This window comes from Medicago truncatula, chromosome 3 (genome assembly GCF_003473485.1).
Source record: "Medicago truncatula cultivar Jemalong A17 chromosome 3, MtrunA17r5.0-ANR, whole genome shotgun sequence".
Classification (NCBI taxonomy): domain Eukaryota; kingdom Viridiplantae; phylum Streptophyta; class Magnoliopsida; order Fabales; family Fabaceae; genus Medicago; species Medicago truncatula.
In genome coordinates this window covers 27493544-27519310 of record NC_053044.1, presented here as the reverse complement: position 1 = coordinate 27519310, position 25767 = coordinate 27493544, and the positions used below count along the sequence as shown (strand labels likewise).

Here is a 25767-nt window from a genome sequence, read left to right as displayed (position 1 = left end):
AGGCGAGCGATGAATGTCTGTACGGGCAGAATGCAGGTTTCTCCCAAAAATCCCAATTTCCTCAATTTCACTCCCCAAATCAGTTTACAGATGTGTAATGAAATGCTGTATGCAATCAGAACCTATTTCTAACACTAAAACAAAGGTTTCTACCCTCAATCCACCCAAAAATCAAAGAACCAAAACCTAACCCAAATTTCCAATTTTCATTCAGAACTATGTTAAACCAAAATTAGAATTTCATTTTACATTATTGAAAGTAAACCTCACCCTTACCTTAATTCAGATGAAAAATCTCTACAGAATCTGATTCTCTTGGCTCTTCTCCCTTGTTCTTGGTTTTTCTCCCAAACTTGTTTTACGTGAAACTGCTTCTGACTGACAATTTCTATTTATTTTTAACTTAATGTAACCTCCCAATATTACTTAACTCCTCATAAACTCTATTAATTCTAATTTAATCCCCAAACTCCAAAATAATAATAATTCTTACTTATTCTAATTAATATCAAAATAAATCATATAATAAAATATAACACACCGCATAATCAACAATAATTATTTAAAATCATATAAAAGACTCTAAATAAATCATAAATAAATAAAATAACGACTACGACGTTACACTACCAACCCAAACCTCTGTTGTACAAGAGACATGAAAACACGTACCAAACTCACAAACTCCTAAACAGACCAAAACGAAAACTTCTACGAAAACCAGCAACCTACAAACACCAACCTCGACCCAACCAACACAAGACCACCAAAATCCAAACGCTGACGGCGATCCGCAAAAGAAAAACAAACACACAAAGACCCCGAAGGGAGTCTGCCGCCAAACCAAGCAAAAACAGCCACAACTGAATCTGATAGGACGACACGAATCTGATAGGACAGCAACACAACCACCGTCGCAAACACAATTGCCGACAAGAGCAACCACAAATCACCACGATCCTTACGACAACGAACAATCCGAAAGTGCATTGAAGGAGGATTAATCGAAGAGAAAAGTGATTCCCACACCCTTAGTCGCCAACGTCGGAGCAGACCGTCACCACCATCAAAACCAGTTGAAACAACCACGATCTGGATAAACAGAACCCCTAACAAGGAAAACGGTGGTGCGGGGGACAAAACCACCCATCGCACCACCCATTCCCTAATATTCATTACTTAAGAGTTAAGAGTTAAGTGTTATTTGAGTTAATATTAATATTCATTTCTTTCCTCTTTTCCTTTTTAAGATAAAACAGGAAAAAACAATAGAAAAATCATGTTTTCCGTGTGTATCGGTTTTCCACCACCGTATCCCTCACATATATTCGAAGTATATGAAAAGTATCAGACAATTGTTTTTTTAAAAAATAAAATTTAATTGTCGGATACTCCCTCGATACGTATGAGGGTGTATCAGACAGGCATCAATGCAAAATACATATAAGATATAATACTCCATCAACGTTGAAGTATTTTGTGCTTCATACCTTATTATCACGAGTTCTTATATAAAAAGAGTTATAATCTATATTAAAGAACTATTTTAACATAAAAAAAACTATTTTGATTAACGAAATCTACAACTATTTTAGAATTTTGATCCGAAACTATTGTGGTTAGACCAAAATAATTATTACCTTGTTGATTTTATTTAAAATTTAAACAAGATTAGATCATCAAATCTAGATTTGATCCAATTACTTTTTCTCGGTTTTCAACTCAAAGTGAACCAACCCCTTCAACAAGTAATAATATTAAGATTTAAAAACCTTCTTAAGTCTTCCAATAGTCTTCACTTTACCATCGATAAACCAAACCTAGTATCTTCTCCCTCTCTCTTCTTGTTCTTCAACAACAACAACATCATCGTCCCAATTCAACATGAAGATCACTGTCATGACTTCTGATGAACAAATTCTCAATTTGGATGTTGATCCCAACGAATCTGTATGTAATCATCGAAAATCTTTTCTTTTTCTTTTATTTATTATTTATTATTTCTTATTACTGATCTTTATTCAACCCTTTTTTGTGATATAGGTGGAAAATGTTAAGGCATTACTTGAGGTTGAGGTGAGTTCATTATTCTCCAATACCCATCTCGTTTTTTCCTCTAAAAATTCAATTTTTATTCAATTTTAATGTTGTTTGAAATTGTGGGTCATACAATTATCATTATTATAACCTAGAAATTTAATCCCATATGAGATTATCTTTTTGATTATATTGGTGGTTGATTCATGTGTTTAAATTTGAGATAACAAGTGATGTTGAATCTTATATGGTTTTAATTTGTGGTTGGCTTACTAATTGTGTTTGTTTGATGTTAAACTTGTGTTATGAAAAGACAAGTGTGCCTATTCAGCAACAACAGATTCTGTTCAATGGGAATGAGGTGGGCAATTCCCAGAAATTGAGTGCCCTTGGTGTTAAGAATGATGATTTGCTAATGATGACCGTCTCTGGCGCCGGTGCCGGCGCTGCCGCTTCTAGGTATACCTTTTCATTGATGTCATGTTGTACCCTTGATATGCATGCATTGCTTACTATTCTCAATTTAGGTTTTTATGCTTTCCTTCGTAAGTATGAGATGGTAGGATTGCCTTGCTTGCTAGCTGTTTGGTTGTTCGTAGATGTTAACTTTGAACTAACCTAGGGTTTGACCGCTCGTTTAGATTGACTTATTTGAGTCTATCTACTGGTATAAGCACTTGTGTGATTGTTTGAGAGAGCTTATGAAAACAACTTATGATATCTCCATAAGTTGTTTTCAACTTACTTTCATAAGCTCTCCATGATAGCTATGACAACAGTTTATAGCTTTAATGAAAGCAAATTGATTTTATTTTATTTATCTTTTGTTGTAGAAATCAGTTATATATAACCTTATTATATGATAAACACTTAATTAAGCTATCTATCCAAACTAGGACAACGAGACATGCTACACTAACCCAATAAGACATGCTAAAATTTAGAAGTTAAAGAATATGAAGATTATCCGTGATTTAACTATGATCCTGTGCTCATGTTAATTGTAGTGATAAGCACTTGTGTGATTGTTTGAGGGAGCTTATGAAAGCAACTTATGATATCTCCATAATTTTCAACTTATTTTCATAAGCTCTCCATGATAGCTTATGACAACAGCTTATAGCTTGAATGAAAGAAAATTGATTTTATTTTATTTATCTTTTGTTATAGAAATCAGTTATATATAACCTTATTATATGATAAACACTTAATTAAGGTATTTATCCAAACCAGGACAACAAGACATGCTACACTAACCCAGTAAGGCATGCTTAAATTTAGAAGTTAAAGAATACGAAGATTTTAACTATGACCCTGTGCTCATGTTAATTGTAGTGATAAGTTGATATTTCAGCCGTTACAAAATCCAGGCTGTAGCTCAGCATGCTCCCTACTCAGTCCTTTTTTTATGATAATTTAATCACGTCTCTTCACTAACCTACTAGGCAATTACTACTCGCCAACTTCTTCTGCATTGCCATACAATACAACTTGAGCTGAATTGGATATAATTTATATAGGGAATCTCTTAAAAATATGAATTTGAAAACCTACTTTTGCAATTAAAGAAGTGGAAGTCTGGAAGATGCTTAGTTGGCACCTCTTGAAATATGGAATTATCATAGATTTTTTAGACTATTTGTGTAATTTGTTCTGTTTAGCTCTTCTACCTACCATCCATGTAATATAAATAAACGCGATGAATTTTAATTATTTCAGCGGATCTACCAATGATTTGAGCTTCAATACTGATGGATCTGCTATAAACCCTGCTGCTTTTCAGCAGCACTTCAGACGTGATTCTAATTTGATGGGTCAGCTCTTTCAGGTAAATTGATTGTTCTCTTATTACTAAGTTTAGTCATCTTTATCAAGATTTTAAGTTCTTATGCTTGATAAATTTTTTGAAACATATTCCTTCTCTGTTGATTAGCTGTTTATATGTAAATGTAATTCAATTTCAAATTATTTGATACGTTTTAGTCATTTTCAATGCTTGCTTGTTATTTGGTTTTGGTATTGGCTATATTATGACCCAATTTATAATGAAACATACAGAATGATCCGGAGTTGGCACAAACTATTCTGGGCAATGATCTCAATAAAATCCAGGAAATTTTACGACTGCGTCATCGCCAAAGAAGTCAATTACAGCGTCAAAAAGAAGAAGAGTTGGTAAGTTTGTTGTACGATGACTATTTCTTCTCTTCATATGTCAAGAGGCTCAGTTGTATCAGTACGAGCCGCTTCATTCGTATTCCTTGTGCATTTTCATTATTCTGTTGTTATTTCCTCATAAATTTGTTTAAATTTTATATTTTCCTCATAAATTTGTTTGAATTTTTTCCAGGCTCTTCTTTACGCAGATCCTTTTGATGTTGAAGCACAAAAGAAGATTGAAGCTGCCATCCGCCAGGTAAATTTTTATTCTTTTTTGTAAGATGTACAGAAAATTCATTAGCATCCACATAACCGTTTTAAGTATTTGGTTCAAGTATGATTCTGTCTAAAGTAACATCTGGCCATTCTAATGAAATCAACAAAGTTAAACCATTAGTTTTTTTAAATATATATTTTAGTACCATAAAAAATCTAGTACTTTTTTTCCCCCCGATTAATATTCAGTTAAGTAGGCTGTAATTTGTTTGTCATAATTTTCTGGAGAAACACTAGCATTGCCATATCAGGGAAACTTAAGCAAGTTTTGTAAATCCATTCTTGTTTCATGCAACCAATGACTTCTTGCTGTCCTCAATGACCACTGTTCATAATCATTGATTATGTTTGTTTTCTTGTGAATAACGGCATTTCAATTAACTATACAGAAAGGAATTGATGATAATTGGGAAGCTGCACTTGAACATAATCCTGAAGCTTTTGCAAGAGTGGTATGTACGATTCTTTTACTTTTGTATTTTAGTGCTAATAGGTTTGTTTTGTTTTCATAATAAAATCCAAGCTGTAAAATTTCAGGTCATGTTGTATGTTGACATGGAGGTTAATGGTGTACCACTGAAGGTAAGTGGCCGCTCAAAAGAGCATTCTTCTTCAAGTTCGGGTTTTGTTGTGACCTATTACAGTTTTTCTGGTCCTATTCAATGACATAGAGTTTTGTGGAATGAAACATGTATTAATTGGATTTTCAACTTTGTTTCAGGCATTTGTTGATAGTGGAGCACAATCTACCATTATATCAAAAACCTGTGCTGAGCGTTTAGGGTATGCACTTCGATATAACTAGAACTTGCTTTCAAGACATTAATAAGATTATAATATGATTAGGTTTATCAGGTAGCATACTTGCATATCCTTGAATTTACACTAGTACACAGCAACACAGATGTGCAATTGAGGCAGTAAAATTTTTCTTAACTGCTTTCGTATTATGTTCTTTTGTGAATTAAACATAAAACAGATAGTTCAGAGAAGGACTAGAAAAATAAAAGATATTGGAGGCATGTAAAGAATATGAGATAAGGTGTATGCATACAATTTGTAATTGTTAAGCTTCAAGTTAAGCAATTAAAATGACTTAGGGTAGATGCAACTTGCAAGTTAAGTTCATGAACGACTTTGATGAAGATCAGTTCTGGTTACATCTGGCAGATACACATTAAAGGGTCTCCCTAAACCATTGTTAGTTTTTGTATATCTTTCGAGTGTGTTTGTGAGTTGGATTTTTGGAGGGAAAAGCTTATATGTTAACATATTTTTGATATTTTAAAAAAATTGAAAGAACAACATGACACGTAAGCATATATTATCATGTTGTTCTTTTAATTTTTTTAAAATATCAAATTAAATATATATCAAAATATAGACTTAGCCCTCCAAAACCCTCCACAAACCAACTAACAAACACACCCTAAGGGTCTCTCTCCAGTTGACTGGTTCTTGAATAAATGATGTGCTTTATATCTCTGTAGTCTGTACCCATATTTCCACATAATAGTGTTTTGTGAGTTGTGATATTTCAGAATGTAGAATGATTTTGATGGTTGTGGTATCTTGTAGATTGCTGAGGCTTTTAGATCAGCGTTACAAAGGAATGGCTCATGGAGTTGGCCAAACCGAAATATTGGGTAGAATACATGTAGCTCCAATCAAGGTAATTTTTTAACAGATCTTGTGGACAGAGAAAGATTTTGGTTCTGCTGAAGCTGTGTCACTTGTGTGTCTTATTGCTTTTTGGTGTCGGTAGATAATAATGCTAATACATTTAATTTATCTGGAGATCATCATGTAGCTCCATTCTCTTGCTTACGTTTCTTTGTCAATTTTGTGTTTCACTCTAACTTTGCTTCTGTATATGTATTTATTTTCTGTAGATTGGGAATATATTTTACCCTTGTTCGTTCTTAGTGCTGGACTCTTCCAATATGGAGTTTCTCTTTGGGCTGGATATGCTCCGAAAGCATCAGGTACCATCCTTAGTACAATCTTAGATATCGTCACTTTTAGAAATTACACCGAGCTGTTATTCTTATCGATATAATTCATGTCTGCAGTGTATAATTGATTTGAAAGAAAATGTTTTGCGAGTTGGTGGAGGAGAAGTTTCTGTGCCATTTTTGCAAGGTTGGTTTTCCTATATGCTGATTCATAGCAATGACTATTTTGTTCTTCACTAGTTTGCATAGTTCTGATTGCAACATGATTTCCTTGTCGATTTGTTATTATACTTACCCTTCTTGTTGTTATGTGCAGAGAAAGACATACCATCCCGGTTTTTAGATGAGGAAAAGTATTCCAAGGAAGCTTCAAGCTCAGGAAGCCCACTTCCAGTAAGTATACTTTAACGATATGCTTTTCTTAAAGCGACAGTGTTGAAACTTTAACACTTTAATCTGATTCATTTTATGGCAATGAGTTGCTGCTCTTAATCTTTTTATAGTTTTGCAATAGGTATGTTTTGTATCATATAAGAGGTGAAAATATCCCATCGCCAGTTGAAAGATTTTTGCCTTTAGATTCTGTTTTTTGCATATTTTATAACATGGTTTTCTAACAAAAGCTTATTTTGGGTGTTCTGTATATCCCTAATTTTTTTCCTGCATTTGAATGAAACATTTAATAAGATTGATTTTTGGCTTCACGAGTCTTTTGCTTGTCCCTGCTCCATATGGGCAAATTCAAACATGAAGTGCTTTAATCGTTAGAGATGGTAGTTTGTTCAAATTCTGCTATGCTACCGTGCTATATCCACTATTCGACAACACTTTGTACTAATAGCGTATCAGGAGGGGAACAATAACAATTTGTTCGAATTATGATGTGCTATAGAGCCATAGTGCCTCTAATTGACAACACTCCAAACATGTCACTTTGATTTTTAGTATTTGAAAGGAAGACAGTTATTTCTCTTTCTGGTTTGCTTTGCAATTTAGTTTGGATGAAAAGAATGATGAAGGTGTGTTGTGGCATTCTTTCAGGTTGCATCGGGGAGCAATAATCCGTCACAAGGAGGTGTGTCTTCTGGTAAGCAATAGAGATTACTTGAACTTGTACTTTGGATGAAACATTTTTATTTAGTTTGGGATTGAAATATGCTGAAAAATTCATTTTGTATTTGTCCTATTTTGGGGTTAACTAGCTAGACTTCCACTAAAATTCCGCCAATCGATCTTTTTAGGCTTGCGATTCATCTTAATAGCAAGTACTTTTTCTAGGATAGTTCTGGTTAGGCTTATTATTACAAAATGTAAATGAGGGAGATGCTTATTTTGTAGTGGCCATATAATTAAATTTGTTTTTGTTTACGATGTGAAAATTTCACACTTGTTGAACTGATCAATAAGAGCTTATGTTAATAACATACTTTATTTTGTCGTTTACTTATTTTTCAGGAGGAGCTTCTGGTGACAAGTCTAAGGTATGCTGTTAGATATCAACAACTGTTTCATCTTTGTTCTTTATCCTTTTCACATGCCATACTTAATTTGCTATGCTTATTGCTTTCGTTCCCTTTTGGCTTTTTTTTAGTGAACACTATCCGATCCTCCAATGATTAGCGCTTTATCATATTTATTCCTTTGAAGATTTTAGTCAATAAATTTGTTTCAAATTTTATTATGTCATCATATTGTTATTGTCGAGGACTTAAGCAGTGGTGTAAAACGACAAATTCGATAGCTATTTCATAATTTTAGAAAACTAGGTCTTGGTATAAAAAGAATCTTCCAAAAACTAATGTGATAATAGGTTAAACTTTGAATGGTTAAATACATGGTTAAACTTTGAATGGTTAAATACATGGTTTACTTAGAGTGAGGTGTATATATTTTGATCTATAGTGCATAAAGGGGAGCTAGTTTTGAAGACTTAATCCTTATTTTACTGCTAAACTTAAACCTTGCTTGCCTGTGCTATAAACAAAGGATTTATTTGGGTTAGTGTTTAGAAGAATTTCTGAAAATATTTTATGATGTGTCACAAAGTTGTTTTTCATCTTATTTTTATAAGTTCATCCAGATAGCTCATTGTCGTAATTTGTTATCAACTTAAAGTATACTCTATTCCCTCTTCGATTATAGAAATAACTTACAACGCTTAAATTAAGTTGTGTATCTAAATGCTCCCCAAATCTATGTTAAGTTCACGATTCATACACGTGTGACGTGCGAATGTGGTAACCGCATACAAATGTGATTGCTTTTTATGATTAATGATTAATAAATGATTTGACTTTGAAGATTCCCTGATTATGGTTGGTTGGTTTGCAGGACTCTGAGTTTGAAAGCAAAGTTGCAAAGCTTGTCGAGCTAGGATTTGAAAGACAGGCAGTTATACAAGCTCTTCAATTATTCAATGGCAATGAGGAACAAGCAGCTGGGTTTCTTTTTGGGTGATGAAAAGAACATTTCATATTTCAAAGAAAGGATTAATTTATTTTAGTTGATTTTCATTTTTTTCCAATTTCATTTCAAATTGTAAAAAACAAGTTATAGACCTGATTTGATGAATTGATGACATTTACAGTCTCAACTGTTCATACTGCAAGGAATTTTTCTATTTGATTGATGGCTAATTTATTGTTTCTCAACTCAATGCTTATTTAAGCGGCTTAATATTCGATTAAGTTGGTAACAAAAAAAGCTATGTTGGCATGAGATTTTCAGTTACTGACAAACATCTCCACTTCAATGGAAGTGACTCAGAATTGTAGCTGTTGTTTAAGAAAATGTATTTTTGATTTAATCTAATTTGGGTCTGTTTATGATCATAAGAATTAGTTTTTAATCTTTGAAGTGTTTGTTCTACCTTAGCTAAAGTTGATTTTAAGTATTTTTTCTTTATTTGAAAAGTTGATATTAAGTGTATTGATTTTGATTTAAAGTTGAATCTCAAGTGTTTTTATGTATGGCAAAATTTACGTAAAGCTGAGCAGTAAATTTGAAGCTAAAATTGTTCGCTCCATAGAAGCTCTAAATACATTTCCCAAACTAAGAATTGGATGCTCCAAATCTTAGTTTAAAAGTTAGATTTATATTGGATAAAAAATTCTTTTCAGAAAGATCTAAACACTTAATTGATGGTCAGAATTATTATTATATTTAACGTTAGTTTTTGTTTTATTTTATTTTTTTTTGAAAAAAGTTTTTGTTTTATTGATTTTATCTTCCAGGAGTAAATTCAGATTATTCTATAAAATTAATTATAATATTTTGAATACAAATAGATACATCAAGGAAAATATAGATACGGAAAAGGATGTGGTTACCATTGCTAAAGTGCAAGTTACTATATTGATTTTTAAGAATTTTTTTTTTTTTGAGGGAAAAAGAAAAAAAACTTATTCTTCTTAATAAAATACTCAAAATTATATCTAGAAGTCCTAACTCAACTGACAAAATGCCGAAATTGTTAGGCCGGATGCCATGACTAGGGTTCGAACTTCGGTACCTCCACTTGTGTGTGTGAGTTTATAATGGCTTTGCCATTTCGTCTTTCTAAAAAAAAAAAAAAAACTCAAAATTATAAATATTCATTGAATTTGTCAACAACTCTTTAGAGTCCAATTTGAAATCAACAATCTCTATATAAAGATCATAAAGACCATTTGATTGTTGCTAACAAACCACACGCTTCACCTTCATCATCCAACACAAATAAGACTTATCCATTCCATCTTTTTTCAGTGGTGGTCGGGGTTCAAACCTCAGACCTTGCATATATTATGAATTGTTCCTCCAAACTGAGCTAAGCTCACGACGACACTTATTCATTCCATCCGTGTACAAGAACAAAGCTCCCAAATTGATCTATTATACAAAATTTTCAGCGCAACACAATTTCGGATATTTGAAAAGGAGGAATCATTGTTACACTACCTGTGTGTTATGCTAGTAACAACACATTTGTCATATAGAAACAATCAACACTTTTCACCAAATAAACCTCAGTTTTATCCAGCTTCGAAACCATCATATGCTGCTTACTGATTCAAAGAGAAACACCTAGAAATTTTTACTTACAAAACGTTGTCAAAAAACGGAGTGAAGCAAACAAAATTCCAAGATTTAGAAAAAGTTAAGAAAACTGGACACACATAATTTAAGCAAATGTGCATATCCGTAGGAGAAGAAAGGCTAGCACCAACAATCAGCCAATTTTCATTCCACCTGCAATCAACGTTTTCTTGCCAAGACTTCTAGGATAGTTTCGAGAGATTTTAGGCACAATCAAATTTTTATTTTCCCTTTCAAATGCATCAACGTTTTTCACAAGACACACTTAATATTTGGTTGATGGCATGGTCAATATATCTTTACCGTATTTATTGAAAAAAATAATAATTTATTATTCAATTCTCAAATGATCATGACATTTTTCATTAAAAAAATATAAACATAAATCAACACAACTAATAACACCATGTTACTATTTAAGTCACCAGAGCTCAAATCCATAGCACCAAGATATATATTGTTGTTTTGGTCCAGAATACAGACTTTTGCAATTGATTGATTTTGAAGATAACAATAAACTACTAATACTGAAGTTCAAAACAAAAAAGAAACAGTAATTCTTTCATTACAAAGACAAGGAAAACCAAAATTTGATATTTCTTTAACAATCCATCCATCATCAAGCATTCATAAATAACTATTTTATAACTCTTCACTATAAGATTAAAACCTTTCTGCCATCCTAGAAGTAACGGCTCTCAACTTGGAATATACCTTTCCTGCGGGTGATCCCATAATTAGGTAACAAAGAGAATCCCTAGCAATCTTGATGTTTGCAAAAGATCCCAGAATGTGAATTTTGGTGTCAGCAATCACAATTCTAGTCTTCGATGCATTCTCAATTGTAAACTTGGTTTTACCACCTTTTCCAGATAATCTTCCAATAGCACGGGACAAGTGATCACCTCGAAGTGTCTTAACATCCTTAATCTCAAAGGACTCAACATAGAGCTCATCCAGACGCAGAATAGCAATAGCATCAATGACATCAAAACCCAACATGAAAGCATGGACAAAATCAGCACATTTTTGCAGGTTACTGATGTCAGGTGTATCGTGCCTTGTCTTCAGCTCAACTTTTCGACCCTTCAAATTCATTCGGATGTCAATTTTCATCTGCTCAAATACAGGAGTGTAGATGTCCATCCAAACTTTCTTGAGAGGTGTATAACGATGTGGTGGAACCGATACCTTGCGAAACTGAACCGCAGCACCAGGCATCTCATGAGGTTTCAGAGGCTCAAACTTTGGCTTTGGAGGCAAAACTTTTTGTTCAGATAGGACATTGTCAACTTCCATTGAAGATGATGCCATTGTGCAACTGTTTAAAGAACACGAAAAGAGTTGATTAAAAAAACATAAGAGATGCAACATAAAAAATGCAAATTTAATAAGCAAAACCTACTACCTAAATAGTTCTAGATATCAACAAAGAAGTTCATGGAACATTGTATGGTTATAGTAAACAAACATTCCTACTACTACTAGCATGTTGATCCTAACACCTCGGATATGTAACACATTGCAAAGTTCAATAATTTAAATCTTATGCCAACGTACCAAATAATACACTTCATCCCATTCATAATTTTTGAAACATTTTCACCTCTATTATTTCAGTATCAAATCAGCCACTCTCTTCAGTGCTCTTGAATGTGTTTTCCATTAGTTTAGTCCATCAAATCAAATATGCATTCAGGGATGCTTTTATAATTTTAACACATTCAGGAACCAAAAGAGCCTCTTTAATCAGAAACTCGCGAACTAGGTTACAAATTATATAGGAAAATAACATGATACACGCACTTGGAAACTCAAAGAAACTCGCATATTGAAATTCTTCACAATATAAGGGTGATGTATGCATCCAAGCTAACATAAAATTCAGAACAAAATGAACATAAAAATTAAAACAAACAAGGTTGAAATTCAAAGCATTCGTAATTAATTGGTTAGGGCTTTTCATCAAACAGGTGGTATGCAAATTTTCAAAAACAATCATAATTATCATATTCATATGCCTCATCAATCGCGCAGCTTTGGCATGCGACGTAATTGGGGGTGGAATCGCATCTTCGGGAGAGGGGAAGTAAAAACCGAAAATTAAGAAAAAGTGGTACCTGGAAGGACTTCGTTATTTTCTGGTGGAAGAAATCGAATTCCGGTGGCGTTTTCCGGCAAGGTTGGGGCAGTTGAGTGCGGCGAAGAGCTACTCCAAGTTGTGTCTGCCACAGAACTTCAAAACTGGAGAGAGAAAGAGAGGAAGGTTATATCAAGAATTTAGGGTTTTATAACTAACTGGATTCTATTCTATTGGGCTTGGGCTTGCTTTCATATATGTAGGTTCATATTAATTGCTATTTAGACACCCATTGTTTGTCACAAATAATTTACAATTACTAATCACTTTTAATTTTCTCATTCACCTCATTTTCTTTTTTTATGATGATGTGGTGCTTATTTTCTGATTAAAAAAATATAACATTTGTCCTTGCTATATGACATTTTTATGATGATGATTTGTCCTTGGGAATGGAATCAGTGTCAATGGCAGGGGAGAAAGGTGGTGGTTTGAAAGCGGGTGGTTTAGGAGGAAGATTGCCGAGTTTGGTTTGAATATCGTCCCATTGAGTTGTGGAAACCTTCTAAATCCTTGTATATGAAGTGATAATCTCCCATTTTTGTCGCGAAATGCTAGAGTTCTAATTAAGGTTGACGTTTGTTTCTTCCACCTCGCATGTTTGTGTCACACGAAATAGATTTGTTGTTCGTCACTTATAAACAAAAATTTACATTATAGATTCATAATATTAATGACACATATGTTTTTTTTTTTTTATTATAGATTATATATATCATTTAATCAATAAATTTAAAATAGTGATTTTTGCTTATAATAATGACGGAATGATATAGTTGACTCACTCACATGATCATGAATTCAACTCTCGTTATTGATGTGAGTACCTCTCTATAGAGCAGGTTACTTATATGCATGTGTTAAAAAAGTTTTAGGTTAATGTAAATTATTAGTATTAGTATTATAAATAAACGTGTTCAATTTGCACCGACAATGTAAGTATTTTTGATCTTACGTGACAATCACAATGATTGGATTACTAAATACATTTAATTTTGAAAATATTCATTTAAAAGTCATATAAATGTTGATTGGTTTACAAAGTATCAAAACTATTCTCTTAATAAAATTTGAGACATGTTTTGTTTTTTACTAGAAATTTGAGTGCAAATAAAACATATAAAAGTGTGAATAACTTGAGAGTTCGTTAATTTTTTTAGGCAAAATTACACTATGCATCTTAAAATTTAATTTCAGATAATGATTCAGTTCTTTTTTCTTCCCATCATCATCTTTTTTTACATAAAAATTCCAAAAATCAAAGGTGGATTTGTAGCATTTGTAGCAGCTCCGGCACCTATTGATTCTGCACCTTCTAACATCTCGAATGAAGAAAAACTCGTGCCGTTATGGCCGTTATGGCAAAGAACAAGAACGCCACTTCACTTTCACTTAGGCCTTTTGGGAGTTTTGTGAGAAGCATAGGAAGATGAACATTTCACTTTCACTTAGGCATTCAGGGAGTTTTGTGAGAAGCATTAGGAAGATGAAGAGGTGTTTTTATAGTTGTACTTTTTTGTTTACGATCAGGGAATAGGGTAGCTCATGAATTAGCCAATACACTTTTATTAAGCGCAATTCAATATGGATCGAGAGATCCTTGAGGATTTGGCCTATCTGTGTAACGCTGATTTGTTGATTTAATATAATCTCTTTTGTTTATAAAAAAAAAAAACACCAATATATGTGCATCATATGACGATCTATTATGCTACACACAATATACATTAAAAACTGTGTTTTGAGGATCGATGTTTCTCTAGTTATGCTTGACTACAAGAGGACTCATAACTTTGTGTCTACCATCAGACCACAGCAAGTGACCAAACACATAACCTGATGATGTTGGTTTTGTTACCTTAAAAATAATCTTGAATGTTTTCTTTTCACCAACTTCATTAAATGTTAAGGATCTTGGCTTAATCAATACAAAAATCCCATGAGGTTCGTTGACTTGCACACGATATGTACCAGGTGAGCCAACATTTGTAACTGTACGAGTAACTTCTTGTACGAAGTGTTTCCCTAGATTAGGCACTGTGATTGAAGGATAGTTAAAATCTAACATGTTGTAAGACTTTGGACAAATGTAGGGCTTTCTAGAAAACATTTTCATTTGTGTTTGGTTGTAACCATGTGCACAAAGGAAGTTCAAGTAATCTACAATGTTTAGATCATAGACAAGTCCAGGGTCCATAGCAAGTTCTGGTTGTATGTGTCCTGCTCCATAACCAAATGGAGTTGCATCTTCCTTAGATTGATCTTTGATTGGTCTGTGATTATTGCCTTGTATTGTTGCTGTAAGTGCATAAATAAATATTGGCAAGTTAGGAAAGACAAATTGATAAAGATTCTCTATCTCTCATGCACTTGTCAAATGTAGCATATCTTTTGGGACAGTTTCTTAATTTGTGCTATGTTTAGCAAAGTTATGTAATTTTATTAATTTACTTGTAGTCATGATAGCAGATTTAAAAGCTGCAGGACTCCAATTAGGATAAATTGTTTTGAGAAGAGCAACAATGGCAGAAACATGAGGGCATGATATAGAAGTTCCTGACCCTATATTATATGGAATCCATTGATTATCTGATGCTAGACCAGTTGGACTTATGGCTCCTATGTAAGCATAAAGAATGTCCACACCTGGTGCAGTAATATCAGGCTGAAAATCGAAACAAAAATGATCTTTAGTATGATAATGACACATTAAGGAGTAATTGAATGCACTAATGCCATAGTTTGTGAAACAAAGAGTGGACCTTGAGGATTATTGGTTGGATGGGATTAGGTCCCCTAGATGAGAGTGATGCTATTACTGGAGCTGGTTTTACTCCCACTTCAGTTTTTGCCTTAGTCATGTATGCCATGGGGGTCCTGTTAGGATTAACATCATAATTAAGCGCATACATCATAAGCGTTTATCATACAAGTGCTTATGTATAAACTATTTCTATAGCAAAAGTTAAAATCAAGTCAAACTTTTTTTCATATATGCAATAAGTTGAATGTTTATGGACACGGCATAAGCTCAAATAAGCCAATCCAAACATGCCAGAATCTAAGTGTAAGAGAAAGTTAAATTACTTGGTGGCTTTGATGTAGGAATGAACATATTCACCATCTGTGTAATTGATATGTGAAGTTGGCAACAAATGAGCATACGCCATGATGTCGTTACCACGTTGCTTATCGTTTCCCAAAACAAGTCCTATTGATCCACCTGAAATAGCTTCCTCCTCCGCATAAACTAATCCATCTAGCTCCCTTAGGAGGCAGAACAAGATTTTTCCCTTGACCTTGTTAGGATCAAGACTTCCGACCTTACAGATTTTACTGCCATAGATCATAGACAAAGTGACTTGTATATCAAGAAATAATAATAAATACAAACTAGACGACACAAAAATAACTACATTGACAAAATTTAGATGCAGTGTTATAGACATTGTTCATACTGTCACCAACAACTATGAAATACTAAGAACAACGCTACTTTTAAAAAATTGCATTATTTGAAGGAAATACTAAGAAAAACACTTGTAGTATTGCATCTAAGTTTGTCCTTGTATTAATATTTGATGAACTTACGCATCTTCGATTGTTGCATTACCAACTTTAGCATCTACAGAACTGACCAAAGAGTAGAACTTCTCATTTGGTAAACCTGTAGAAAGACTAGTTCCCTGGCAAAAAACAATGACATTTATGTACAAAATTAAATGCAACTTGAAGCGAATGTTTCAAAAACTGGATAGGAGATTTAATCAGATACCTCTCAATTATGGTTTAATTAGTTTAACCATAGTTGAGATAGATGAAAAATAAAAAAGTATTAAACAAGTAAAATAAAAAACATAAAAAGAATGAAAACCAGTTGAGCCAGCTGCTGTTTGACCTGATTCAATAAGACTATACTACAACTGGCGAACCAGTCGATTTGAGTACAACCGGTTCAGTCCAGTTTTTAAAACATTGTTTGCATTACACTCTTAACTTATTACACATAAACAATAGGCCTAAACTGAAAAGTAGGGAGAAGAAAAAGCGAAAAATAATACCATTATTATGTGCTTGTCACCAAGTTGAAGATAACTAACAAAGTTTCTATCAATTGTGCTAGCAGCAACACTGAACAACCAAGGCGCCACATTAGTAACAGTTCCAAATTTTGGTCCTGAATTACCTCCACCAGCAACTACTATTACACCATTTTCAATTGCATGAAAAGCCCCTATAGAAATTCCATCTTCAAAAAATTCTTTAGGACTAGTTTGTCCTAAAGAACATGAAATGATATCTACACCATCACTTATAGCATCCTCAAAAGCTTGCATGATATCTGCATCAGTGCATTCAATCTAAATTGTACCAAGCCAACACACTTTGTAGGCTGCAACATGTGATCTTGGTGATCCACCTTTAGCAGTACCATTGGCTAAGCCGAAAACATTTGCTCCTGAAACAAAATTGCCTCCGGCGACTGATAAAGTTGGTGTGCCATGGCCTAATACGTCTCGCGCGTTGTAAAGGGATTGGTTCAGTCTTCCAAATTTTGATTCATAACCTTGGCTGTAGAATCTTGCTCCTATCAATTTCCTGTGTAATTTTGTTGAACATTATTTTAGGTGACAAATTTTGTTGAAGTAAATAGGTGCAGTTTACTTGTACATAGTACATGACAAGTGTAGTTTTAGTTGTAAGAGTGCAGTCTTGTAGTTTGAAGAAGTTACAAAGATTCAATTCTATTTAGAGACTTGTAAAAATAATGTCAGATACTCCATAGTCCCCAAAATCCCACATTAATCACGTTGTTGACCATTAGATTAAGATTGGACAGTGCAGATTCAAACATATTTTTTATTTTAAAAAATAAAATAAAACTCCAACCATTAAATATGTATGGTCCGATCTTGATTCAACGCCTATTCAATATATGAGAATCAAGGACAAACCTATTGCAGTGAAAATTGTCAAGTTGGCAGATCCCACGCCACCTTGATGGGACAGGACCCATTCCATCATCACTAAAACTTTTAGATTCAGGCGAAACACCTATTCAAGAACAAAACTAACAATTTCCAACTTATACTATCATAATTAACCAATAACTTGCAATAAACAAAACAAAGGTGACACACATATCAATATGAGTGTTGTTATTGTTTAAAACTAACAATTTTTTTTTATTATCTTAATTTTATTATTGTTTAAAAAGAGTGTTGTAAAAGTAATTAATGAAAAATGGTGTGTGAATATCATTGTTGGTAAATAAAGTCATTATAGAAAATTGATTTTTGAATGTGATGGGATATATAACAAACTGACCTGAATCAATGTTAGCAATGATTGTACCCTCACCATATCTTCCCTTCTCCCATATGGAGTCTTTGGGAACCACTCCATAATTGTTCTCTAGCCCAAGAAATTCCCATGATCTTGTGGTTTGCAATTCATGCCCTTTGTTCTCAAACACAGACACTACATTTGGATGTTCTGCACCCATAAAAAATAATTAACATCATATCTCATGCATAAGAATATTTGGGAGATTATTCACTTACTTGCAATTTTTGCTGCTTCTTCTACTTCAAGTACAGCAGCAAAACCATTGATGTGTTTATTGTATGAGTAAAATATTGCTTCCTTAGCCTTCTCATGGCTTTGAAGGTGATAATAATATATAGAGAGAATTAATTTAATATCTCTTATAATAAAATTTAATAAAATTTTATTGAAATATTCTATAGAATATACCTTCCCAAGTGTGAGCCTAGTAAATTGTAATGGGAGTCTGTAGCAGATTGGAGATCACTTGCTGAAGGGTTTGGCCCATGAGAATGTGATCCTATGTACACAATATAAGACTGCAACAAATAATTTAATTTTACAAACCATATAATTTTGAAATACAAAAGAAAAGTATGACAAGATTAGCTACATATTGTCTAGGGGAATTGTTCGGAGAACTCAAGTTAGAATTTTGACTTGAACAATCATCGATCAGACTTTGTTTACCTCACGACCGAAACTAAATGGAAAAATTGAGCTTACCTTTTTGATGGCATGGGAAGATTGTTGCAAGAAAGACCAAAGAAGAAAGAATGAGATAAGGTGGAAAATAGAGAAACTCATTATGCTACACAAAGTTATGTGTGGAGATTAAACTCATAATATTATTCACTTTCTCTTAATTGAAGTAATAAGTGAAGTCATCAACGATGCTTAATTTCCATAGCTTCGTTTTCAGTCTGAAAGCAACCTTGATATGACATAATCAATCAAACCTACGTAGAGACAACATTTACTTTACCAAGCTTTGTTATTTCATCTGCTATGAGCCCTCTTTTGTCACTATCTACAGTATAAAATTTATACAAGTTTTCAGCATAAGTACTTATATTTGAGAAAATAATAATTAATAAGCACTTTAGAAGGTTATCTAAACTCTATGTTTGACAAAGGGAATATCTATTGAAGTAGATTAAAGGTATCAACCTTAGCATTTTGCATTTTTTTTTTCTTCATTATAGTTGTTATTACTTATTAGATTTTATGAAGTTTATAAAACCTATGAACCATATAAACAAACCAAGAGTTGATCATACCTTTTGTAATTGTGTTAACATTACATTTATATCCATTTTAGACAAAATCGGTTCTTCAACGGTGTTTGTAATAGATCTGAGAAAATGGACAATTCTAAAAGACTTGAGATTTTTGACAAATAGTCTCTCTCATTCTAATGAATGAACTGCCCATTTTCTCAAACCTATTGCAAAATCAAGAAGCTACTGCACATTGCTCTCAAGCCCAAATCAGGAAGTCATTTATATCCTGCGATTGATTGGAGCCGGTACTGGTTGGGGGCAGGCGCTGCTACACATATGGCTGGAAATGGTTGGCTTAAATGGTGTCACATGGATTGTAATTTCTATGGATGGATGAGATTGTTCCACCCATTTTTGTTGTTTGTGATAGGATGGTGGGATTATATAAACTGTGAGCTAAAGCATCTCCACATGTGCTGCACGAGGAATACTTAAAAGCGTAACACGTTGATTTGATTCGGTTTTTGTGAGAAAGTTAAACCGAACCGATAAAAAATAATTGGTTTGATTTGGTTCGGTTTCTACAATATTTTCTCATGAAATCTGAATCAAATCAATGTTGATATTTTAAAAAACTTAAGAAAATTATATTACCAAATCTAAAAAATACTAAAAACGTTGAGCAATGACAAATCATGATTTGTGTCTGGTATGTAATTTGGAAGCTAAAACTGTGATACACGCGTTTAGGAACGGAACATGTTTTGAAGTTTTGGAGAGCTCGCAAGATTACTGATAATGATCCAGTTTTCTTCGGCGACACGCGCTGTACCTTTAGAAGTAATCCTTTGATACCAACTATGTGAAAAGAAAAGTATGTTTCCTAAATCATTGAGTAAAATACTCCTGTCTTCCTAATTCACAATGTAAGATAATATCATAGAAATACCAAATAAATAAGGCCTATAGATTCATAGTATTAGAAGCCAACTCAATCATTTTGTCTAACCAGCATCTATAATACCTACTTGCATATTCAGCCAAACAAACGCAATAAATAATGAGAGTTTCCTTGTATATCAGAAATGAAAATTCACAAGGAAAGATCCAGTGTTCTAAATAGTTAGCTACATTTCTTCAAGTTGGTACCAATTGATAACTGTGTTTCTACATAGTAATAAAGTAAAAGCAGAACAAAGTACCAGCATTGATATCCTCCTAAAAGTTCTTGTTTGATTGGGTCTCCTAGTAAAATCGCACAAAAATCGTGAAATCCATACAAAATTGTAGGATTTTTAAGGGATTTTGAAGAATGAATAAATACAATTTAATATGTCACAGAGGTTCATTTACAATTTTCGATTTTGCTCTTCCCTTTTGACCTGAAGCAAAAAAATAACAATGCTTTTTTTTTTTTAGTATTCCTGTCACACAAAAAAACATTATGCAACATTTATTAAGAATAATTTTCCCTTTTCATTTTAAAACATTAATTTTTTTTTTCTATGTTAAATTTAGTTGATTCTCAATTTTGCAGAAAATTTGTGATTTAACATCTCTCTATATACATCTGTGAGCTTATAAGAACTTTTATATAAGTGAAGGACCATAAACTTATTTTAATTGAGAAGTTCTTATAAACTAGAAAAGACCAAGCAATAATAATTTAAAAAGTGTCACATATGACACAATACCAAAAGCAAACAGAAGATCCTAGTAATATTCCATATTCTTGCCAGAGCATATCTCACATAAAGCATAATGCAATTGCTTGTTGAAGACTACTTCTGTTGAAGACATGCCTTCTGTTTATTTCTCTTCCAAGTTGTAGCAAACTACTTCTGCTGAAGGCATGTATACATAACCCTCTCCAAGACTCTTTCTGTTAAAGGTGAATTGTTCATCAACTTGTTTTGTTTTCATGCTTCATGCTTGTTAATTTTGGTTTTGATGCTATCCTTTAGTTACATGTTATGTGAGCAAAACTTTGTGGTCCACGTTTGAAGTTACCATGTTTAATTATGTGTAGACAATAGAATAATTTTTCTTGCCTTTGATATCAAGAGATATTTGCTTTCTACTTTATGTGTGATACTAATCTGATATAGTAAGGAAAAGTCTTCTTCTCATCATTTCCTTCAATTCAATTTTTGCTTTTCCAATGATACAATTGATAGAAAGTGATGATGAATATATATAATGAAATAATAGAAATTACTAATTATTCAAGAGAGAAAATTCATTCCTTACCTACTGAGGTTGACTTCCAGGCTCCCACACCTAATCTTTTTTAGGCCTAACTATATTTTTAATCCATCAATCTATGGTAAATGAAAGAGTATGATAAATTGATTTGATGATAAGAACCAAAAACTCTTGCTTTGACTAGTTTTCCCAGGCATGCCAATTCACCCTTCTAGTTCCTTTGCAATCTTAAACACAGTATCCAGATCTGCTGCAGCAGAAAAAACACGTAAGTCACATGCATTAGTCGATCTCGACCATTGATTTGAGTTTGGTTCGCTTAATCATCTTCATCAAAACCTTAGGCACACAAGTCTTTGCAGCATAGGGCACCAAATTCTTTATAATAAACTTATTGGTTTCATAGTGATGTAACTTGGTAGACACGTTTCAACTTGCTTTTATATTCCTTTTGCATAATTTTACTTTAACATGCTTAATTTGTAGAAATAATTGCTCAAAAAAAAATAAATATTGCAGAGATAGGATCTGAGATTATATCAGATTGTTCTAACTTCTAAGTAAAGCACTGCTATGTAAGAAACTACAAGGGTTCTTTTTTTTTTTTTGGTCAAGTACAAGGGTTCTTTTTCTATGTACAAAACCTATAATGTAAGATTCTCTTAACCAAAGAAATATAAAATATAACAATCAAGTATATACAAAATTCATAAATCACTTGCATTCACAAATATATATTCTTGTTTTTGTTCAAGTTATACATGTTTTTTTTTTGTTTGTAAACAATACTACCTTGTGGTTTATATTGAAAAGCATAACATATATATGTACAAGGAAATCATTTAAAAAAAAATACAATTCAGCAAAAGAATTAAGTTCATCAAAGCAAATCCTTTCACAACAAATTAAAATAATCTATTTCTTGTGCGTATTAAATGAGACCAAGCCTTCTTGTCCTTTGAAGTTGCAAGATCTTCAATATCCTTTCCAGGCACCAAGAACTTCCCCAAAGACTTCAGCGATGAGATCCCTGTCGGCATTTTGGAGGAACAAATTGAAATCATCCCGAATTTCAAATATTTTACCAAATTTAACAAGATACTGGATACAATGCATCTTCAGTTTCGTCAACCGATATAGTGATGCATTTTGAAGCCTCTCAAGTACATTTTTCGTATCAATATCTTCTAGAAGACTCTCATGAATGGCCTCTCTCAAGTCAGATATGTCGTACTTGTCCGCTGCATGCAGAAGTGCTAGCCTATGTGTAAGAAATTCTTCATTTTTGATGATCCCGTAAAGATAATTGAGAAAAGCCTGACATACTTCAATCGACATGTCTGTGATGTTTATGGTTGACAACTCTTTCTCTTTAAGATCGTGTGAAAACATGCTTTGGAAGACAGGTGAACGGGCAGCTAGAAGAGCTCTATGAACTCCTATACTTCCATCAGAAGCATTAATGGTGATGTCTGTGTGAATGCCTTCTCTTAGCATTCTACCAAGAGATCCTAGGGCTTTTGCGTTCGATCTCTCCTGAGTAAATCCTTCACCACCCCATATGGAGCAAGGTTCTCCACCCTATAATAATGTATCGAAAATTTAACATTTCAAACAAGGTGAAATATCACATACTCTCAAAGTAATCCACCAATTCAATCAGATATTCAATATGATGTTGTGATTGTAATATACTAAATTTATAATGATTCCCTTAAATATTGGTCGCCGTAGAAATGAACCGGATTTTGGTTGCATGCAGCCAACATCTCTGTGTTCTTGAATTTTTAGCATTGATAATTGTTGGATCAGGATTGAATTGTGCAGAAAACATGCTGATTTTGATATTTTTTAAAATCTGAATTGTCTGATCTTGATCCAACATCCGTCGATGTCCTGAATACACAGGACTCCGACTACAGGCAATCAAAATCCAATGAACTGCTGCCCAAACAAAATTTATCAACAATGTCAGAGATTTAAATCTTAGAGTCATGATGACTATGGAGAGAGCTTACAGCTGTGTTACTATACTTGTCAAGATAATGAAACCTCCCCTGTTTGATGTACTATAACCTATTATATCACTAATCATTCTGATTCATCATTGGTGATTATGAACAAAGGAATTAATTAAATGCTCATGATTATAAAAGGGGATTACTACCCCAAAATTGATTTTAGCTATACTGTCACATTCTAATTGTATCTAAATGATTATCATTTGCAGTGAATATAATAGAAAATCAATAATAATAAAAGATAAGTCTTGAGCATATACATCTGGGCCTGCAATCTTCAAATCAAGGAAATCAACATCAATGATGAATTTTCCAGACAGTGGAACCTCAATTGACCAAACAAAATCTTCATTGCTCTTGATCACTTTGTCTTTTATCTCTGTATCATATCAAAACAAGAAATTAATCAACACAAGAAACTGTTGAAAAAATATAATGAACTCAACAGCAAAACATTATTGAGAAAACAGTAAAAATTGCAACCTACAACATAAAAAACTACATGTTAGAAAATCAAAGACTGATAATTTTGAGTTTAATTTCCAATTTTCCATGCATTAGTCAGCCCATCACAACCAATCATGCCTATGACATTATGATAAACGTCAAACACGTTTCCAACGATCTAACTATTATAATTGATTGTGTAAAACATTTTTAAACTGACAGTGTATACAAATTAAATCTGATAGTTCTCTATCCACAAGAAAAATTGAAGTAACAAAAATTGCAAAAATAAGAATTTTGATTACCTGGATGTGTGAGAGCTTTTCGATTTCCATGAGCAGAACTAACGACACGCATGATAAAAGAAGCAATTGGAGGATTATCTCTTGTAACATTGGATATTTCAGGAAACAATTTAACAAACACAACCTTGTGCTTCTCCACAGACAAATACCTTCATTTCACACACAACAAAAAAAACAACATAACACAATAAGCCACACACACTCTCAAATCCAATTGTCTTGCATAAAACCAAACTTTATAATATACAAAACATGTTACAACATATTCAAATCTATTCAGCCATGTGGGCTGTCTCAATTTTTCATCAATCAACCAACACAACCCCACTTTTTTTAGCACATGTTAAATTACAGTGAATTTGTCAGAATCACGGCGTCATCATAGTAATTTTGTCTGATCACAAAACATGTACTAGGTAAGTGTCCTGCATGAAAAATGATATATATATATATATATATATATATATAGAGAGAGAGAGAGAGAGAGAGAGAGAGAGAGAGAGAGAGAGAGAGAGAGAGAGAGAGAGAGAGGGAGAGAGAGACCAATTCCAGATACCAATCTTGAAAGGATCAGATTTGCGATAAGTACAAGAAGCCAAGTTATCGATTCTCCATTGAGCAAGACGTGGAGTTGTATCAACTTTGTAAAGAGAATCAGTCATTCTATTTGGAAAGGAAAGTGCAACTGTGATTTCATGGATGCAATCCAATATACCATCCAACAAAAACTCTCCCGGCTTTCCCAGGTTGTTGACTCTTTCTTCCACAATCCTCGTTTCTCTTCATATGAATCTCTCTCTCTCTCTCTCTCTCTCTTGTTCACTACCACTTCATCACTATACTATAGTATACTTTTCTTCTTATTTATTACAATGATACAAATGATGTTTTTTCAATCTTTGGTTTGATTGTTTTGTAATATGCTTATGGAGTTGCTTTTACTCATAGATGATCAAGTTGGTTGCTTTTACTCTTTTTTTTTTTTTTGTTGGATAAAAGAAATAATTTTATGAAAGAGAGATTAGAGAGAGAGAGAGAGAGAGTGATTTAGTTTTGTTGGTTTATAGAGAGCACTTTTATTGGTATGGGATGGTGATGGGGCCATATGATAGAATTCTATTGGTTGGTTTGGTTTTTGACAAGTTTCTTGAATTAGATTGCTTGTGTCAATAGGGAACAGAAGGTGTACGTGTTTGGTTTTTGTGAAGATTCATTATGACTCTAACTATGGTTCTGTCATTTGGGTGGAAGGGAAAAGAATATTCAATTTCATTTTTTGTGCTTTCAAGCAAAGTATCTCTTCCTTCTTTCTCTCTTGTAAATTTGACTAATAATTCTTCTAAACTACTTTTGTTCTTTTGTTGGGAAAGAAATATCCTTTGGTTTAGACCCTAATTAATGGCTAAATATGATTTGTTAATGATATTTCCTAACTTCATCATGTTATTGATTCTCTACAAGTGTCCAACGTGTAGTCACCTTCATCTTGTGATATTTTATTTGTGTGTGATTTAAATATCCAAGTTTGTCTTTAAATTTGTTTGATTGTTTCAATTTAATCCCCTAATCCAAAAATATTTATGAAATTGCAAA

At 33.0% G+C, this 25767-nt stretch overlaps 3 protein-coding genes and 1 pseudogene across 5 annotated transcripts; 1 reads left to right on the top strand and 3 right to left on the bottom strand.

Moving 5' to 3' along the window:
* The first annotated feature begins 1738 nt into the window (after window positions 1–1738).
* Window positions 1739–9079, top strand: LOC112420467 (protein DNA-DAMAGE INDUCIBLE 1). Of its 2 annotated transcripts, none has more exons than XM_039831267.1 (16): window positions 1739–1950; window positions 2044–2076; window positions 2351–2496; window positions 3757–3865; window positions 4096–4212; window positions 4388–4453; window positions 4863–4925; window positions 5011–5055; window positions 5195–5256; window positions 6052–6145; window positions 6366–6458; window positions 6546–6615; window positions 6745–6821; window positions 7470–7515; window positions 7887–7909; window positions 8760–9079. In XM_039831267.1, exons 1-16 carry the CDS (start codon window positions 1885–1887, stop codon window positions 8883–8885), a joined length of 1236 nt encoding a protein of 411 aa, XP_039687201.1. In that variant the 5' UTR covers window positions 1739–1884; the 3' UTR covers window positions 8886–9079. The 2 variants fall into 2 exon arrangements, with proteins under 2 accessions (XP_039687201.1, XP_024635835.1); XM_024780067.2 differs by having other exon boundaries at window positions 1798–1950; window positions 7884–7909.
* Window positions 9080–10912: 1833 nt separating this feature from the next.
* On the bottom strand, window positions 10913–12784 carry LOC11444321 (RNA-binding protein pno1). Of its 2 annotated transcripts, none has more exons than XM_003600388.4 (2): window positions 12626–12784; window positions 10913–11826 (listed from the first exon to the last, which is right to left on the bottom strand). In XM_003600388.4, the coding sequence occupies exon 2, from the start codon at window positions 11817–11819 to the stop codon at window positions 11169–11171; it is 651 nt and encodes a 216-aa protein (XP_003600436.2). In that variant the 5' UTR covers window positions 11820–11826; window positions 12626–12784; the 3' UTR covers window positions 10913–11168. The 2 variants fall into 2 exon arrangements, with proteins under 2 accessions (XP_003600436.2, XP_039687200.1); XM_039831266.1 differs by lacking the exon at window positions 12626–12784 and adding an exon at window positions 12066–12304.
* A 1552-nt stretch (window positions 12785–14336) lies between these two features.
* LOC11443177 (subtilisin-like protease SBT5.4) lies at window positions 14337–19101 on the bottom strand (annotated as a pseudogene).
* A 3006-nt stretch (window positions 19102–22107) lies between these two features.
* Window positions 22108–25181, bottom strand: LOC11443560 (BTB/POZ domain-containing protein At1g55760). Its single transcript, XM_003600384.4, has 4 exons — window positions 24718–25181; window positions 24175–24323; window positions 23683–23801; window positions 22108–22982 (listed from the first exon to the last, which is right to left on the bottom strand). The coding sequence occupies exons 1-4, from the start codon at window positions 24834–24836 to the stop codon at window positions 22377–22379; spliced, it is 993 nt and encodes a 330-aa protein (XP_003600432.1). The 5' UTR covers window positions 24837–25181; the 3' UTR covers window positions 22108–22376.
* Window positions 25182–25767: the final 586 nt, after the last annotated feature.

Bases quoted from the DNA above. Each gene is read 5' to 3' on its own strand.
- LOC11444321 (XM_039831266.1), bottom strand. From the start codon at position 12,091: ATGAATGGGATGAAGTGTATTATTTG. The intron at 11,827-12,065 runs GTACGTTGGCAT...TTCTTTAAACAG, and splicing joins GGGATGAAGTGTATTATTTG to TTGCACAATGGCATCATCTT.
- LOC11443560 (XM_003600384.4), bottom strand. From the start codon at position 24,836: ATGACTGATTCTCTTTACAAAGTTGATACAACTCCACGTCTTGCTCAA. The intron at 24,324-24,717 runs GTCTCTCTCTCC...TGTGAAATGAAG, and splicing joins AAGATTGGTATCTGGAATTG to GTATTTGTCTGTGGAGAAGC. The intron at 22,983-23,682 runs GTATATGCTCAA...ACATTATTATAG, and splicing joins TGAAGATTGCAGGCCCAGAT to GGTGGAGAACCTTGCTCCAT.
- LOC112420467 (XM_024780067.2), top strand. From the start codon at position 1,885: ATGAAGATCACTGTCATGACTTCTGATGAACAAATTCTCAATTTGGAT. The intron at 4,926-5,010 runs GTATGTACGATT...GTAAAATTTCAG, and splicing joins CTGAAGCTTTTGCAAGAGTG to GTCATGTTGTATGTTGACAT. The intron at 6,459-6,545 runs GTACCATCCTTA...TCATGTCTGCAG, and splicing joins ATATGCTCCGAAAGCATCAG to TGTATAATTGATTTGAAAGA.